General features: G+C 37.1%; 1 protein-coding gene across 1 annotated transcript in view; it reads right to left on the bottom strand.

Moving 5' to 3' along the window:
* Positions 1-253: 253 nt before the first annotated feature.
* Positions 254-19,475, bottom strand: part of RASA1 (RAS p21 protein activator 1) — a 53,569-nt gene continuing 34,347 nt past the window's right edge. Inside the window, exons 11-25 of the mRNA XM_071580269.1 lie at positions 18,785-18,941; positions 17,079-17,166; positions 14,669-14,746; positions 13,461-13,618; positions 13,085-13,161; positions 10,865-11,037; positions 10,517-10,676; positions 10,208-10,350; positions 9,332-9,447; positions 8,083-8,169; positions 5,308-5,375; positions 3,964-4,052; positions 3,099-3,176; positions 1,797-1,931; positions 254-1,128 (exon numbers count right to left, since the gene is read on the bottom strand). Of these exons, the coding sequence (XP_071436370.1) occupies positions 1,045-1,128; positions 1,797-1,931; positions 3,099-3,176; positions 3,964-4,052; positions 5,308-5,375; positions 8,083-8,169; positions 9,332-9,447; positions 10,208-10,350; positions 10,517-10,676; positions 10,865-11,037; positions 13,085-13,161; positions 13,461-13,618; positions 14,669-14,746; positions 17,079-17,166; positions 18,785-18,941 (1,691 nt within the window). The 3' untranslated portion in view covers positions 254-1,044. The remainder of the gene's footprint in view (positions 1,129-1,796; positions 1,932-3,098; positions 3,177-3,963; positions 4,053-5,307; positions 5,376-8,082; positions 8,170-9,331; positions 9,448-10,207; positions 10,351-10,516; positions 10,677-10,864; positions 11,038-13,084; positions 13,162-13,460; positions 13,619-14,668; positions 14,747-17,078; positions 17,167-18,784; positions 18,942-19,475) is intronic.

Below are 19,475 nucleotides of genomic sequence, written 5' to 3'. Positions count from 1 at the left end.
TTTAAAATCTACTTTCTCACCCTGTGGTGTACAAAGTAAGGCGTATGGACAAGGTAATGCTGTTCTGAGGATGACACTGTGAACATTCTAAAGTACACCCCAGGTGCAGACACTAAAAAATTTCCACAGCAGCCAAAGTTAGCAAGTTTTCATAGAGTTGATATGCAGCTTGATTTATTTTAAAAAACTTATTTTTCACTTATAAAAATAATATTTATGCTAGACTTACAGTACACAAAAGACCAAACAATACCTATTTTATAAAATGGTTTAATGAATGCATGCATGTCTGATACAATGATCAATAAATTTACTGAATTCAAATTATTTACTGTTGTAAACATTTTACAAAAGCATTGTGATTTATCTGCATATACAGTTCTTGATGGAAGAACTATTCAGACTGAATCAGTGGCACGTCAAAAAAATAAAGCTGACAAGACCCATTCTGCATATTCTCTTTCAATGTAATTCCAGCCAGAGAAACAGCATGGTATAAAAAGTGTTCAGTAAAGATTGTTGCTACCATAACATCAAATTCTGGAAACTGTAAATACAAGTTAAAAGTGGTTGAAACAGTCAAAAGTCATAATTATTCTAACCAGTCAGAAATTACAGTAAGAAATGTTATCCAGTTATAGGTGGTTGTCAGAACAACACATTTCTTCTCATGTCAGTTGATAATTGTTTTCCAACCAGACAGCAAAAACTTTGGCAATCAGAGGTGCTGAAAATAATTTTCAAAGTCCAAGACAGTCACAGCATTTTCACTGCAGAAGGTGAACTGTACACCAAGGCTCAGAGGTTGTGAAAACTGTTTCCAAGTGGAAAAAAAAAGTGCAAATGTCCTGCACAGATAGCTTAAAAAAGCTGCTGGTACAATCATTCACCAACAGGATCTTTGTTTTCTTTTTGCATAGTTCACACATCACTGGGAACGTGACAAGGGTGTGCTATTTTTGGCAAGAGCAAGAAGAAAGTGATACTGGTTTGAGTTGCCATGTTGGGCATGCGGGATCCATGCAGAGTTCAGGTAGAGGGCTGCTACCTGATGTTGTTAGACACTGAATACTGATTTTGTTTTTGTTGTAGCAGTTCAGTAATGGCCAAGAGCTTCTTAAGAACATGCTATAGAGAGAAAGTCAGTAAAATCACACATTAGCTACTGGAAACAAAACAGTCCTCCCTTTAGCAGTATTTTCAGCATCAGCCCATCTCACCTGGGACTAGGTAGTTTAAATATATTAAAAAAACACCAACCCCCCCCCCCCTCAAACAAGCAGCATCTCATTGCCTAGACAGTAAGAGAAGTCTAAAACAGTGCTACAAACTTTGCCTCTCTGCCCATGGATCTTACTGCTTCTTCGTGGTTTAACAGAGAAAGCATACAGCTAACACACTGCTGGGGTTTGCCAGCAGAATTTGCCAAGTTTACAGGCAAACTAACAATGATAAATGAGGTAATAAAGGGAATTTAGTTCTCAACTGAAAAACCCCAAGATATGAAAACTAATGACCCAGCAGAAAGCCTCTCAGGAGAAAGTAATTTTGTAGGTTTAAGGCTTCATCTAGAAAGTAAAACTGGAAACTCAAAAAAATACCCCTACGTAGTTTTGTTGCATGAATAAACAAAACGATGGACAGCTGACCACTTCCTGGTGAAAAGCAAGTATTATAAAATGTTTTACCAGTCACACTGCTACAGAAATACTACAAAAGAATCTCAGTATGGGGCAGTAACTCAGGACATGCCACCTGTACCTGTACTGTGCTCATTAACCCCTGTGGTACCTTACCTGCATCACACCTCGCTCGTTGCTGAGCGTCCGGAGCTCATCCGAGTGTGCCACGCAGATCTCGTGCAGGGCTGCCAGGTCACGGGAGAGGTCAGTACGAGAGTGCTCTGTAGTGTCTGGGAGCTCAGGAACATTCTTCAACAAAACCACAGACAGCAGATTTAGGTTGCCAAGACCAATTCTGGTCTTTCCAGCTACATCTCCAGTCCATCCTTCTATTTCCTCCTCTCCTCAGGCATGTGTTTTTCGAGCATAATGCAATTTCTACTGCAATTTCTACTGCTAGTGGGGTTCTGCTACAAGACCTGGTATTGCTGTATTTTCACTGAGCCGACCAGAAAGCTACAGCAGATGGCGCTACTCAAACCCTTCCCCTAAATGAGGAGCAAACCCATCCGTTAGGAGCTTTTTTAAAAATCTAAATGCAAGAACAGGAGCAACAAAATTCAGGAAAATCTGTATCTATCACGTAACTTATTAAGCTGGTCACAAACCAATAATGCTGCAATTAAAACAGCAGATTAATCCAACAGCTATTTTCAAACCAACAGTGACCTCATGCAAAATCTGTCATTTAAAGAAGACTGATGTGTCATAATATGCAGAAGTTGCAATTTAACCAGAGAAAAGACAACACACGGAAAGTACCCAAATGCCACACTCATTTTTACATCTGATCAAAATATTCTGAAATGTCTTCTAAGTCCCTTTTAAGGGCACATATTTTTCATCTTGTTTTTTAAAATGAATTATTGGCTTTAAAATACATATATATAACATGAGGACCTAACTCCTGTTATATAAATATCACAAACTCCAAAGAGTCACAGTTAAAAGAATACACAGACTGCAGTTCATTGTCAAACTACCACATATAGAATACATGCAGTGACACTTTTGGCAATGCTAACCAAAATTCAACCTAGTATTTTTTAAACTGAAAATTAATTTACATCTCTAGTCAAAACCATGTGACAACTTACACAAAAATTTTTGGTTAAAACATGTTTTTATAGGATTGTATTGTTGGCCAAAATTTCTAATCTCGTAGCTATAAAATCTATTTTGAGCTTCTTGCATTTACAGAGGCCTAAATTACTAAAGTCTAAGAAGATATTTGATGGTTTTAATTCGCTATGACAGACCACCAATCTGTACTTTCTAACCACGTGTAAAAATGCATTCAAGCATTCAAAACTGTATGGGAGCTGATGCATTTTTGAGCTGATTAAAAAGAAGTGTAAAGAATTTTAATTTATAATGCTGCTATATAACTTCAGTAAGTATTTTTTAACCACTTACCCCAAGTTCATCCAAGAACATGATCATGCGATGTTTGTTGCTCTTGATGAATGGATTTACCCCTTCCATATATGGCTCCTGATAATTTTAAAGAGCATTCATTAACAAATCAATGCCAAGATAACTGTCACAACCTGAAGTGAACACAGCACAGCTGGGCAAATGATACTGCTGAGCAAGTATGTTAACTGGAATAATGGGATCTTTTTTCAAGTGAATTTCTAATGTCTGGTGAGCAGCCAGTCAAAAGACTACAGAATTTGGTTATTTTCTTTTATTCAGAAGATTGAGAATCTCTAATTCAGAATTTTTCTTACACATGCAAACCAGTATGAATGTGCATTGAGTGTCTCTCGATACCTGGCTGCGATGAACAGATGCTCTGCTTTCAGAGGTATGATCAGCAGATAGTGTCCTCTTCCCTGTTTTTTTCATTGACTCTTACATTCCAAGTTCTGTGTGTCAGAGAAATAACTTAATAATGCCAGCCTGAAGTCATGTTCATTGTGCTTACATCAACAGATTTATTTTTGGCAATGTTTCAGCCTGAGAACTGAGACAGACCAGTTACTGCTGGCATTCTCTTAGCATTATAACAGAAACTTTATTGAAAGGTTGGGCTTTTTAGTGCAATATGTACACTTGACTTACACTTTGTCTAGCGGTATGATAGTGAGTACAAATAGTTTTGAAGTGCTCTTCCACAGAAAACACCAGTTTGAGAAGGGATACAAGGGGTAGAAAAGAGTCAGAGGTTCTGCATGAGAAAACAGCAGAAGATTTTTGCCTGCATTACACAGGCACATGTGAAACTGTACTGGAAACGTAGTTCTAAGTTATCCTCTGTGTGTAAAATTATATTCACCTTAGCTCCAAATTCAACCAGATTTGCTAAATTCTGCACAGACTTGGCGACCAGCGTCAGCGTTCTTGCAGCAGTGGGGGAAGGAGAATCTGGCAGCAATACAAAGTAGAGAGTTACTGGCCATTCGATTTGAAATAACAGCAGTCACATGAAAAAAAACTTCTTCCATTTGTATTTTAATAAAGTATTTCTAATATTATATAAAGTAATTTTAATATCCTAACATCATATGAAAGATGATACTTGATGAAATAAAACATGTTGCTTTAGTAATATAAAAAAAACCCATGTTAATCTGAACTTTTTACACCTGCAGTCATAGTGCAATCCAGAGTAGGAGGTACCTAACTTAAAAACTACCCAAAGATAATAAAATGCTGAAGAAAGGATCACTGGTTCCAGACCATGTTTCTCAAACACTTTCCCGAAATATGTATAGAAATGATTACTGTGTGAAAGAAAGGAACTTTCTGTTCAACTTAGTCCTTCTCATTTAGACCTGAGATTAGTTCAGTTGGTTAAAACTTGGTTGTAATAATGCCAAGGTCATGTGTGTTCAATCCCGTGTGGGCCATTGACTTGAGAGTTGGACTCGATGATCCTTGTGGGCCCCTTCCAACTCAGAACAGCCTGTGATTCAGTACAGCTTAAAGATTAATGACAGAAACATGCTTATTGTCTTAAAAACTGTATATGAATAAAGCAAAAAAGCTTTTCTGAACCAGATTTTTTTATTTTCTTCTGCATTTTCTCCTGTTTTTCTCCCTTTCTGAATGTGTGTCTCTCTCTCATCATTAAGACTCTGTACTTGAGACTGACGGTATTTAACGATTCAAAAGACCTCTGCAGTGGCTGAAGCCATTCAAGCAGGACATTCAATACAGTTGTTCAAGAAAAATTTTCTAGGTGCACAAATGTATTCCAGGCTCTGCAGGCACATATCAACATTATAAATCTTGTTCATTTCAGAGATACCATTGAATTCAGCCATTAACTCTGGCTCTGCACTGCACTGAAAGTGACATCTGAACATTGCAAAATTACATTTATCCCACTGCTCAAATACATTAAACAATGCTACACTTTAACTCAAAATTTCATTATTAAATATAACAGTGCATGTTTTTCTGGACTTTAAAATTACATGGGGGATAACCACAATCAAGCCTTTAAGGATGAAAAGCATGGGCTGGGCACCGTAAAGAAAAGTAAGTCAAGTCATGTGGGTGACATGACTTTGAACACTGTATTCAAAAAACATCGTATTTTGCTACATTAGACAACACAGTGATTTCATGCCTCCTGCTTTATAAAGAATGGATTCAGTCTGAAGCATATAGTCACCTGAGATGATATTAAACATCCGTGGGTTCAGGATAGCAGGACAAATCAGTCGAAGAAAAACAAAGCCACTGAAATGAAAAGAAAACTGTATTTTGTTTAATAGCATTTGAGAATTAATGATAAAATTGAGTAGCCTTCAAGGACTTAAGTTAGCATGGAATCTTGTTGAGACAAACACCAAGCAACCAGCCTGTACCTGTGAAAATATTAACAAGTTAAGATCATCATGCTATGATTTTATGAACTACAATGAAAGCTGAAAAAACAGGCCCACTGATTTCCCACTGTTGGAGTCACATGGGAAGAACTTAAATGCAAAGTGATAATGAAGCCAATACCAGACACTGCTGGCTTGAAAAAGGAGCCTCTAGTCTCTGACCTCCCAAAAGCTCTCCACTGCCTGCTACTGCAAGTCATCCATCCCACAACCACTCACCCACCCAAGCCATCTTAAGGAGGAGCACAGGAACGGGCAGGCAAAGGGAACCTCTCTTTTGGCTGAACACAGCCTTAAGTCAGCTTAAGCTGGTCCATATCCTGATGACAGTTTACTCCAGCAGAAAAATAATGAGGGATTTGTTACTTTCCTATCTAGAAAGCTGTGAAAAAGTGCTGTTTTAACTGTTGAACTAGGAGTTCATTCAACAGGAAACCAGAATCACCTTCAGCAGCATGAGCAAAATCTTTCTGCTAATAGCAAAAGTAAAAACTAACTCAGTAAAAACTAAAAAAGTAAAAAGTAACTCAGGTTACAGCTCCAGCTAACTGCTGTAAAATGAAGTGACACGGAGACCAGCTAAATCAATTTAAAAAATTGGTAATTTTGTCCTTGGACCACCAGCAGGCTGGTTTTCTCTACAGCAATACTGTAAAACCTGACTGCTTATGAAAGGAGAAAGGAGACCTTACACTACCTTGCCTGTTCACAAGTACATAGTCATGAAAATGTCCACAGTACTTGAAAACGACAAACACAGTAGCGAGGTTAACACACTTTCTGTATGTTCAAGACACCTAATATATTGTGTTAAAGATGTTTCTTAAATCTCTAAGAAACACAACTTGTGGGCTGGTAAGAAAACAGTTACTGGCCATAGGTTAAGGTAAAATATTTCCTACAGTGTGAATCTAAAGCTATGAGGAAGGAATTAATTTTGAAGTCACAGCATATACACCAATTCCTCTTTTAAAGTGCCCAAAAGCTGAAGGCCAGCAAGGTACCAGCCTAGCAGGGACTCTGGTGATAAGAAACATCTGGTGATTATTACCTTGGTCAACCTGTGTAAGTTACAAATAAGCAAATATCTACATGGGAATTTTACAACCAGAGAGAAATATCAGCACCTTTTGACTGATACAATAGGGAATATACCCAGACATAAAAAAACCTGCCTCTGAATATTTAGTCTTTCTTAACCCCAAAGCAGTGCAATAAAAGGTAATAAAATCACCAAAAGGCTCTATACTCTAAAGAGAAATCCCTAGTATCCACCAAAAAAACCAGAGCACCACAGCAAGTGATCCAGTATTTTTAGCATCCAGTGGAGATCTCTGGGAATACCCTGAATGTGAGCTGCATGTCCACTAAGAAAAGCCACATGATCCTCTTTGTTGCTGGGGAGAAAGAAAAAAGAGCTATGGAATTCACTGCTGAGCTTTACAGCCTTCCAGCAGGGTATCCCTTCAAATCACAACGGGATCTCACAGTAAGGGCGGTCTCCATTCAAAGGAAATGCCACTTAGCACTAAGGAACACAGAAGGCTTCTGGTGTCAAAATGATAAATACAAGCCAAAGACAAATCCTCTCAAAGATCCCTCCGTGTGAGATTAACCTCTGCCAATCATTCAACTGCCTGACATCACAAAAAGGAAAGCTGTGGCCCTGATACCCCTAAAACCTCGACTACATTTAGAAAAACAGTGTCAAAATCACACCTTTGTCAAAGGTTTTTTGTTTGACCTGCCCTGGCAATGAACAGAGAAGAATCTGTATTGCCCTGATTTAATAATGTAGACAGGAGTTTCCAAGCCTCTGTGAGTTCAGAAGAGCCAGGTTCAGTCACCTCCTGCGACATTTTTAAGTGAGCTATGGAACATTGCAACATGACTGGACAGCAGCACACTAAATTCAAACTTAAAACCAGTAAGTAAAGCTATGTATGTAGGTATGTCCAGACCTCACGAACACTGATTTGGACAGGGCTCTCCCCATGTGCCCTTCCAGCCTGCGCAGTGGATTGTTGAGGTGAGGCTCACTGTGCCCAGAACTGGCCCCACCGTTTCAGTCCTGAGGTCCATTTGCCACGGCCGAGCGAGCTTGGACAGTGACAGTGAAGTCCTCGGGACTGTCACAGCCCCCGGTACTGACCGGGGCTGACCCTGCTGAGCATCCCAGATCTGATGGGAAGGGATGGCAGGGAGGCATTTACTGCCAGGGGGACAGTCCCACTGAGACTCGAACTCAGGTCCTTGGGATTCAGAGTCCAGAGTACTCTCCTTTATACCACAGGAACGCCCCTAAGTAAGGCTATACTGACCTCTAAACTACATCATTTTATTCTGGCAAGGCTCTAAGGACATGACCAAGAATCTAGCAAGCTCATAATCCTTAACTGGGATATCCTGCCTCAGTATCATGATTATCTTAAATACTACTGTAACCTGTGCGAGTGTACACAGTTCTGTCACTGAAAGAAACAGATAAGCACATTGCAGTGTGTCTTTGACAGGGCTTGAAAGGATTATGTTCAAAATAAAGCTGACAAGTAACTTACCTAACAACTCTGGTTCTCATGGTGGTATTAGCTGGCCACTTGTTTTGAACAGACTTTTGCAGGCACCCATAAATATACCTCAATGTCCTGAAACAGTAGACAATTAGTCCTTCCATTAAACTTATGGAATCAAAAAAGCTGTTCAGAAAGGACCTAGACCAATCTCCTGCTTGATGCAGGACTTTACATTAATAACTTAGACATAAGCCTTAAATTAACTTTAACTAAGAATTACTTTATAAGTTAATAAATTTATAAGATTTCTATTTCTAAAGTTTATATTAAAAAGTGAATTTATAAATGAAAAAGAAAACCCATTCTATATGCAATTCAGTGATCATTCAGACATGCACCGAAGTTTTATAATCAGCTGTTTCCTGTTTCTTAGGTAGTACTTTGTTTTTTAAAAAAGACAATTATGATGGTTTAATTTTTTTCTCTTAACTAAATAACCATAATTTCCATAAATGAGGGATAATGTTCAGAAGTTAACCAGCCACAGCAACAATCCTCTCCCATTAAAAAAAATGTGAAAATTTGTGGTGTATTTCAGAAAATGTCGAGTGCTGCATCATATACTTAAAAGCAGTGCACCTTTCAATGCTAACCTTGCCAGCACTAACACACAAGCAACTTTGTGCTTCTCTGATAACTCAAAAGTAAGGATTTTTTATACTTTAAAAGCTAATAACACACTGAATGAAAATCCTGTATACCACCCACTTTTAATAGATAATTCGAATCTGAGCTATGAAAACAAGTTACTTTAGCAATTAAAAAAAGTGTGGGGAAAAAATAATCTCTGCAACAAAAGCAAACATTGTATATTATCACTCTATTACTACCTGACTGTATTTTTAATGTGCAGTTAACAATTCCATCTCTTTCTCAGAGGAGGAGTACTGGAAAGAATTTGTGATCAACTTACATATACGTACTTGTCTGCTAGCTACTACAGTTCTTCCACCTTTTTATGAAAATATGAGACTGATTATCTTTGTTATTCTTTTTTTTCCCTGACCTCTTGGATCTAGTAGCTTTTTCTTTAAAAAAAGTGAGAAAAAGAAAAGCCAGAGGCTTTTGTAAAAAACACTATTAAGTCTTGAAAGTGTTATTTTTTATTTCCATTTATATTCCTCTGTGTCCATACAGCAATCCTAAGAAAAATCAGTAAGAACACCATTTTAAGTCCAAAGTAATTCACAGAAACAGGAATTTTCAAATATAAATATGACAAGCCCAAACTTACGGGGGCAGTATCTCTGCAGCCATGAATATTTTCTCCACCAATTCTGAAAGTATACTGAGTAGATGTGCCAAATTAGTGTTTACATCTTCATTTTTTTCTAACTTTGAAGGATTTAACTAAAACAGAAAGAGAAGAGGATTAGGCTTCTTCTCCTAATTAGAACAACATTATTAGTTTCATATTATTATGCACTGAATTTTACTTCAAAGTAAATTAAATATTTGCTGCCAAAAACGTCTTTTACAGAACTCACAAGTCTGTTTCAATGGCTAGTCAGGAAACATGAAGAAACAAGAGTTTTAATTTCTAATACACATATCTGGTTTTTATCAGCTTGAATATTCACCACTACTCATCTGCGTGGATTTTTGTCTCCCTCAGTCCAAATTTCTGAAATTCCTATCCTTTTCACCATGAAGCTAAAGTGAAACACAGAAGTTTTAGGGTCATTTTGAAAAAACTTTCAGGATAATTAACAATTATTTAATATCAAGAATTTTTAAGTTAGATTAAAAGCTCAGACCCTGACCTCTGCAATATCTTGAGTTTAATAAAAGTTCCTTAGATTAGCACATTCAGTAAGAGCTGTAGAACAGCCTACAACTCTCAAATAATTGAAGGAAATTTTAATTAAAATAACTTAAAAAAGTTCTACCTATAAATGTTGCTTGAAGCGAAAATCCAGGAAGGTGGGGAAATATCAAAAATTTCTTAATAAATTCAGTTCCTGTATTTCTGATGTAAACCAACTTTAGTTCTGAGAGATTAAGAATTGTCTCTAAAACTAGAGACTAAAACTAATATTTAACACTTAATAACCAGTAGATAATTGTATCAACAAACTAAACTGTTTAAAAACACAGTTCAAGGTATCACCTCACAGGACTGCTTGCTTTCCATTATCTTTAATATGGAGTCTTTCAGTGCATGATGAACAAAACTCGTTGCTGTGGCTTTCATATACTGTTCCATAAGTGTGCTTGCCAACGTGGTGGCACGGAACAAGGTAGTAGCTTCATCTGAAAAAAAGAGACAGGAAAGAAAAAGCTGAGAAAGGAGGTAACAGAAAAGTGTGTTAACTCTTCAATACAAGTTGTAAAGGAGGAGAGAAAGGAAGACACTGGAGCTCTTCCCTCCCCACCTGCCCAGAATTCCAGTAGACTTTAGCGTGATTTAGTGCAGTACCTTCCATGCTTATCTCCCTGTCATTTAGAGTTCGTAGCAACAAGGATTCAAGCTTTTCATGAAGAAAAATCTTCAGTAAAATGCCAGCCAACAGTGTTCTATCCTGTCCACAAACATGTGATAAGGCATAGACTACATGAAGTTCTTTCTGGAGTATAAGCTGAAAGAAAAACAATTTTAAAATATTCAGAAGCTTCTCCTAACATTGGAAAAAATGGTATCATACATGTATAGATGTGACTGTAAATAATACATAATTATGTCAACCAGTGTTCCTGAGATCCATCAGCATCAATGAACAAAATGAATTTTGACAGATAAACCAAGGAAAGTGAAACAAATTCATACCTCTTTAAACTCATTGTACTCCTCTTCTGGCATGATCTTCTCCATGGAATATCGTGCTCGAACACGCAAAGATCCTGGCTCAATGCCCTTTAATGGTACATGGGAACTGAGTTGAAACCACTCATCTGTTGCATGTCCTTTTTGTAATCGGCTTAATTGGCAACGCATAAACACTTAAGGAAAAAAAGCATTGTTCAAGTATGTTATCTCCACCAAAACAGTGCTAGTATTGAACACAAAACCCATTTCATTTTCAGCATATGTCATCTCATTTCATAAAAAAAGTATTAAACAAGAAGTTTGCCATCAATATATGTTAACATATTCTCTCTTCAGTGGCTTTACAGAGGCTATAAACTAATGCAGAAATAAGAAATTCTGTAAAAAATGCATAAATTCAAAAATTCTACATGAATATTGACATGGCTTTCCTTGTAACACCCAAGTAAGTAGGTAAAAAAGTGCCACCTTGCAATCTAGGTAGCAGTCCGAAAATAAAATAGGTGACATCTTTAGAATTCACTATTCCCTGCCCAGCCTTTGGCAGACACCACCATCAGGTCTGCTCCTCCACCACTTTGTTACTTCTTACTATTTATTATTGCACAGTTGCTAAGGTCTTCCCAAACACTGACCTATGTATCTCTTACATATTAACTCGCACGCTATGCTACAGTTTACGGATATCAGATGACAGAGTTCCCAAGCACTTGCTTCCTGACAAAGTCAACTCAAGAATGGCCGAATCAGTACCTGGGCTTTCAGTGGTGTTGTTGAGTTGCGATTGCCAAGCACGGTAAAGCAGCTGGGAGCACAGACCCACCCAGAGCAGGTATGTGTTCCTGAATGCAGGGCTGTTTTCACAGAGGAGCCCAGGCCCTTTCAGAGGCAACACTGCCTGTGGAACAGCCACCACACTCCAAGAGGAGCCCACGGCTGGTTTCACTAACAGTTTAGCCTGACACTCTGATCTCTCAAGCAAACACCTCCTCTCTTCCATGCCTCTCAATGAGATCTGCTTTTACTTTCCTCACACGAAAACAAACAAAAAAACTCCCCACAAATTGAATCAGGCTCTGCAAGACCATCTAAATGAGCTGTAAATCATTTGTCAAGGTCTCCCTACAGATCTTACAAAAAAAATTTAAAAAAAAAATTCAATAAATTAGCACTGAGGCACAGGTTTAGGCCAGTAACAAAATACACTCAAACTGAAAACAACTCTGACAGGCTTTAGAACAGACATCCTTGAACAGGAGAGAAAAGAAAAAATCTTGGAATGAATCTGAAGGGGGCAGGAAGAGCCATCCTGCCCTCAAGCAGCAAAGGAGAGACACAGCACTGAAGCTGCCCAAGAACAGGTATGGTGGGAAACAAGATACCTGGAAGAACAGGAAAAACCCCAAAACTAGAACTCCATTGTGTGGAAGAGACTAAACTGAAGTTATTTTTTCTACCTAAGAGCTGCAAATTCACATTGTTCAAACTTCTTCTTTTCTAGGAAGCTGACATATTTTACCACCTGGCTGTTAATTTGCTGAAACAGAAACAAAACCACAGTTAAAGGAAGCAGCTGTCTGGGTAAATTGTGGAAAAAAAATACTGGAAAACTGTGTAAAAGGCAAAATTAAATACAGATCCTTTCCCATTAAAGGAGATATGGAGGTAACTTTAGGTTTAAGCCTAAGAGTGGTAATAAGGAAAGCAGATATCTGAAGTAAAATGAAAACACAGCAAATTTTCTTCAGAAACAACCAGGATTTTTTTTATTATATTTTTTTAATAAAGAATTGCATCTTTCCCTTTCTCACTGGAAGCAACCAAAAAGCCTGAAAAGGAATTCCATGTAGTCAGACTTAAAACTGCACAAACTGGAACTCCATTTTATGGAGCAGACTACTATGGAAAGTTTCCCTTTCCTCTTTTTTGAGGCAAGCACAGTCATTGTCTGACAATGGTTAATCTCCAGCAGAGGTAGGAAAAGTGCCAGATATATAGGACTGGATTATTGTGCATTTTATTACCAAAACCACACGGGTTCTAGTTATAAAAACATTAATGGAAAGCTTCTTCAACTTTCCAAATATACAAAGACAGCAGTATGGGGAGCATAAAGAACCAACTTAATTCTCATGTGACAGTGCTTGACAAAAGTAATGAAAAACACACAAAGTATCCACTGCTGTAATATATAAGTATCTTTTACAAAAAAATACTTACATATATCTGGATCTTTACTTTTCTTTGTTTTGTTACTAAGACTTATCTCAAATCTATTAATGTCAGATGAAAGATCACTAGGAAAAAAAAATGAGAGAACCTCAGTTAGTACCATACTTGGCTGGCATTTACACTTTTCCAAATTTCATTTCAATCCTCAGTTATCCCTATCAGCCAAAGACACATTAACAAAGACAGTCCAGTTAGGTGCCTATAGAAAACTCTGCCCATGCAGAATTTGGCTGAAAGGTTGCTGCTGTCTAAACACATAGACAGTATTTTTTAAAATACAGAAAAACAATACACAGTGTTAAGAATTTTAAATGCAATGCAAATTACAAGTGAAATTCATTAATTCAAGAAGATTAAAACTTACTCAAAGACAAATTCTTCAGACCACACAGGATTCTGCCCTTCCCTGATGTGTGTTTTTGCTACCTGGACACTGTTCAGGTAGATGTTACAATACGGATTTGTAAAATGCTTTACTGGGAGCGTATGAGCTTCTTCTACATGCAAAATGAGACTGCTGACCTGAAACAAGTAAACAGAATTTATTTTTATTGCTAAAATACAAATAAGAAGCATATCAATGAATTTTTTATGCTCTGTGAAGAGATAATAATGTTAATATGTGAATACTGAATATAAAACCTCCTAACTAGAGCAGCAAGGAACAGAAGTAATGGAACGACACTTTTAAGCGGTACAAGAACCAAATTAAGAGTAACTCAAAATCAAAAATCTAGACCTATTTTTAAGGCATCTTGTGTTCTTTTAAAATTATTTTGAGGCATTAGGATTTGCAAACAGCAACTTTTCTAGGCAAAAATTTTACTGAAATCAGACTGGCACTTTGAGTAAGAGACATGGACAATTCCAAACACAAGTTTATTATTTCGTGATTTCCCAACAAATTATGCATAATTCTTTCGTGCAACACTTTACATTGTATTCCTTTATGTAGATGAGCATTGTCTTTGTGTTTTAAAGTAAAGAATTCTGCTCTGCTTCTGCAGCCTGAAGCTCCCAATTGCACCTGCCACTTCATCTGTGAATTCACCTCAATTAGTTCATTTATGCAGAAGTATCCAAACATCTGTAACATTCACAACCAAATGGCTGGTTTTTATTCCTATTTATTCCTCATTTTATTCCTTTCTCTACTACCCATAAAAACCAACTACATCCAATGTTCCTAAGATCCAAAATTATCAAAAATTCTTGAAGTATTTCCCCATTCTTCTTCAATCATTATAGATTTAACCATTTAATATTGTCTGTCCTCTGTGTCTGAGGAAATTCCAGTATTCACTTTCAAGAGACCAAGAGAAATCAGGGCTCAAGCAGAGTTTGACATGTGTGTGTAAATGAAAATTAATATTGTTAGAAGAGAATTTCATTTATATGTCAGATAAATTTAAGGTTTCCCATATGAGACACATTTTAGAAGTTGCTGGCATCTTTACACTTTCTTTCAGGACTTCTGCAGGAAGAAGATTCTGAGATTTATCAGTATCATTTTGCAGCAAAGGGACAAACACCCCTCCATATGCAGCACCAACCCCACAGTATCAGCTTTACCTGACGGAGACGTTTATTTGATGTTCCTGGACTGGTTTTTCTTAAACTGCAAAACATCTGCAGAGCTTTCATCCAGTCCTAAGAGAGAAGGCTACACAATCATGAACTGAAAACAAGTCAAATACAGTTTCTTGCAGTGGAACAGACACTTCTCAAAAGTGTATCTGAAATTTCACTTTAGCTTGGTAAAACCTAATTCTTTTGTAATTCCAAAATACAAGTGCAAGTTGGAATATTAAAGCAACTCTTTTATCTTTACTGAGCAAAACCTCATAAAGGATTTGCAAATCTGAACCATTTTCTCTTCTATAACTTATCAAGCATTACTGATGGATATACAAGGTGACCTTTGCCAATTTTCCAGTCTAGTGATAGTAGAAGTTGTTACAAATTGTGTATAAAATTTAGCAAAACTTGTTTGCTTCTGAGAACATTACATTCAACACAAACTGGTCTGATTATTCTCTCCAGTCCTCCTAATGGCACCATTAACACTGTGCATACTTCAAACAAAAACTAAAACATTAACAGAGAAACAGAGTGTATATCCAACATTTCCCAGTTGGCTCACAAATGCATTCAACAGCAGAGTGAATGGATAGGTTGATTTCTGGTTTGGGTTTATTTTGGAAATAAACAGGCTGTTTAAAACCAAACTGCCTGTAGAACCTTTTTCCATTTTTGTGGTTTATTTTAACAAATAAGCTGCTAAGACGCACTCTCAGCTTTCCAGACCACTTTTGGAAATGCATCCCAGCATGAGGAAGGTGCTAAGAGGGAAGCTTTGCACGGGGCCTTTGGAGGGTAGAAGATACATTATAGCCTCATTCTCTAGTTTTTGCCCCCCGGACATCAAATTTTGTTTATCTCTTGAAAGTACAAAATTCTGGTTTTGACCAACAGCCTTCGTAAAGTCTGTATCTGAAAGATCTGCCATACACTCTCAAAGTACAATCTGACAATGTCATTAAAACCCTCATAACGCTGCCTCAGTTTTACTCTTCATACTATATTCCACATTTTGAAAATATGCACTGCAGCCATTCTCAGCTAAACCAGTTCGCAAGTTGGGCTTCGGCTTTCAAATCCTTTCACAGAAGGAAAAGCTTTCAGCTACACACCACCAAGTTTCTATTCTTCTATGAATTGTTACAGAGTAAAGAAAGCTGAGCTTTCTCCAAAGAGACATGTCAGTAAACTTTTCTGGGCCAAGGCCATACTACAAAGAAACCTGGAAAGTGCATTCTGTATAAATACAGAGTGAAACAGCCTGCTGGGAAGATCAAAACCAAACACGGATTATGCCAAATGTTCAGGAAGCAAGACTGGATGTTCTGTCGTCTACATATTCTTAATTCTTACACATTTTAGAATGCAGATCATTTTACAGATGTGACAAAACTAATGCACAGTAAGGGGCATGGAAATTAATTTATATATTCTCAATGACTCTACAGCACGCTGCTCCTCAAAGACAGTACAGTGACAGCTGTGTGATAAATGTCACCACACCATTCTGATGTCATCTCAGCTAATTCCACAAATATGCACTAATTTAACAGGAAAATTTGTGCTTTCCTTTATACATAGTACAAGAAAAATACTGTATTTTTATAACTTCATGCTCTCGTGAATAGCAGTTTATTAAGACTGCTTTAAACACTTTTAGTTCCATTCAAGTAAAATCAAATGCAAAGGTTAACTTCTGATGCAGCAGGTATTAACTCCAGTTCTGAGGACCTTCAGAGCTTAAAATGTAGTAAGAACACTGTGTCACTTTAGACACTGGTGAATGAGTTTCAGAGAGGCAGGCTCTTATCCCACAATTCTTAAATCAGTGAAACAACTGTTAACAGAGCAAGTAACTGAGGGATATCATATAAAACCAGAAAAACCTTGTGTTTTATGTACCACCAGGGCTAAAGACTGTGAGTAACCACCAATTCATGAACAGGACAAACAACTGCAAAAGACAGCTGTTCAATAATACTTTGGTCACTGGGCACACACACATGGCATTAGCATTTTATTTACTTCACACCGAAGTAAAACTGTCACTTACTATGCTGCACTTTATAGCATGGAAAAGTCACAGAGAGTAAATTTTTGTTCTGAATTGAAGTATGTCATAAAATGGATATTCTTCACAAAAAGAGAGGAAAATAATGGAAGTTCAGCCCATGGGATCTGACTGGAATTTGCCCAAATTAAAGCCCTGAAGCGCAGGTAGTGTAGATGCTGGACTATCAGCACCAACCTCTACCCTTACACACCTGCTGCTACTCCATTATAGCACCCACTAATACAACCACTAACTATTTGTGATACTCTTGTCTCCTGTTTCAGAAGGGCAACATCATTAAACAAGACAGAAAGTTACTTCTTTACACTTAGCAACAAAAGCTCTCACCTGTGCTTGTTCTGGAGTTTCGCCTGCAAAGTAAAAGATGTAATGCTCTTCACTAAAGTGCTGAACTACTATCTGAAAACAGTTTGGCCTTAAAAATAAACAAAACAAAAACGTAAGTTTTATTAATTTTCACATATTAATGGACACCTTCACTTGATCTGTGCCAAAACAAAGTTTACACTGAACTAACAGATTTCTGCTGCTTGTCTGTAAGGAACACTGAATATTGCATCAATTTTTGTTTGTCTACATGTAATCATCATACATGGAAAGAGGAAGAGCTCCAAGCAAAAAATTTCTTAGGTACCTCAAAACAGCATAAGTATTATGTCATTTTAAGAAAACCACACTTCAGTACAAGCAGCTTCCTTCAGAGAAGTAAATTTTTAGAATGGTCTGCACTGAACAGGCATGTTGCACTGACTTACAGTCAAGGCAAAAAACAGCCATCTGAAAAGACTTGTCAACAAGGACTATTCCCAGAGAGTTCAAAAGCAGAAGAGGTTCAGCATTACTTCACAAGCAGTTAATCATACATTAAGGATTTGTTCTTCCAGGAAACAGTATTAACCAAGGAAATGCCCTATCTGAATGTGTCCCATAGAAGACCAGTGAAATGTGTACTGGATCACACACCAAACATTAAGTGTGTGACACAAACCTCTACAACCTTAAATGCTGTGACATACAGACTTCACTGGAATTCTGAGGAAAGGGCAGTTTTTTACCAGTTACCCAAAGTGTAGAAGAACTTTGTCTCAGCTGCAGTTTCTCACTAACAGCTTTCTGAGCTGCTCAACCACAGATCTCCTCCTACACACCTGCAGTGCCACCCAGTGCCCAATTACAGTCTGACCCACAGCACTGGGTTTATTAAAGGCTGCTTAAGAAACATAACCTGAATGTTCCTGTATTACAATATACACCAAAACTTCCTGCATAATTGTCAGCTTACATGAGGAACATACTGGTCATTTTTTTGGGGACTCTTTATCTATATATATGCTCCTCATTCCAGTTGTTAGATGGGGGCCTCTTTCAGAATTATTGAAAAGATTTTAGAAGAACTCAAACAGAGAAAACAAAACACCAGTATTTGCAGATTAAGAAATGCCACTAATTTTAAGGATGTCTTTAATTTTTTTTCACGAAAATAACTGTAAGTTGACTATATGTCTAATTTTTAATAAATACCAAGATCCTTAGGATAACCAGAATTTTCAATTTCTATCATTTACTATAAAGTAAATGTACTTATTTCTTCCATAAAACATTATGGTACAGGCTAGTGGAGTTGTTTTTCTAACTAGCAATGAACAAATATGTAAGCACTTTCTTGTTAATTACTAATAATATATGAAAGATGTTTGAGTCTCAGCTTCCTCAGAGATAATCACATCCCTTGGGATTAGCAATATTTTGAATATTAAAATATTACAGTGAATAATTTTCACATCCAATCTCTGAATATATTAGTTATGCAAAAATAGTTTTCTGAGGATGTTTACTTACATAAACTAGTTTACTATTAGGTTGGTCAAATGTAACAAAAGTATTTGTTCTTAAATAGAAAGGCACTTACAGATTTCATCTAGCCAAGTTAGCTTTCAAATATCTATGAAAAGAATGTAAAACTTTCTGAACTGACAGAATTCTTTATCTTTTAAACTCTTAGTTTGAGAGGATGAAATAAGCCAGTGTCCTACCTGCCAAACAAACTGTCATGTACTCCATAGACGGAACACACGCTAAGGTCTATTAGTCCTTTGGGTTTTGTGGCTCGTTTTTCACTTTCAAAATAAATAAGATGGGCATCATTTCCCTCTAATATAAAGTACAGGTTTTTCCATCTTTTTCCTTTACCTGTATAGGAGTCAAGCAAAAAGTCACAAAACTGTTTAAAACATGTAAATTTTGTACATGAAGAAAACAGAAGAGGGCAGTAAAGTTTTTGTCAAACTGCAAACAGAAGAACAATGTAATCACACAGGTCATAATACCTGTATATACATTCTCAATTTTACACGTGACAAAAGGCAGACCCTTTTTGCAAATGCAGATAGACTTGCAAAAGGTTCCTTACACATTTTCAGTAATCTCAACAGGATTAAGCAAGTGCATATAAATTGTCTGAACTGTGAGTTCCTGCCACTGTTATGACTGTATCTACAAAGACTGCAAATAATGACAGTGCGGATCCCATTCATCCCATTTTTATTAAGAAACAGACTCAACATGATAAAGTAACTCCCCCTCTCTGATCAATGTTTAACAGATTGCATTACAGGAGCTTAAAACAGTATGACTGAAGAACAGAAATGAGAATGTATTGTATGCAAATTAGAATTAAGCTCCGAACACAACCATATTTAAGAATCTGGCCAGTTCCACTTGCCT

The sequence above is a fragment of the Pithys albifrons genome, chromosome Z, assembly GCF_047495875.1.
Source record: "Pithys albifrons albifrons isolate INPA30051 chromosome Z, PitAlb_v1, whole genome shotgun sequence".
In the NCBI taxonomy this organism is placed as follows: Eukaryota; Metazoa; Chordata; class Aves; order Passeriformes; family Thamnophilidae; genus Pithys; species Pithys albifrons.
The sequence above is the reverse complement of the archived record's forward strand: the minus strand, read 5'-3'. Positions and strand labels throughout refer to the sequence as shown.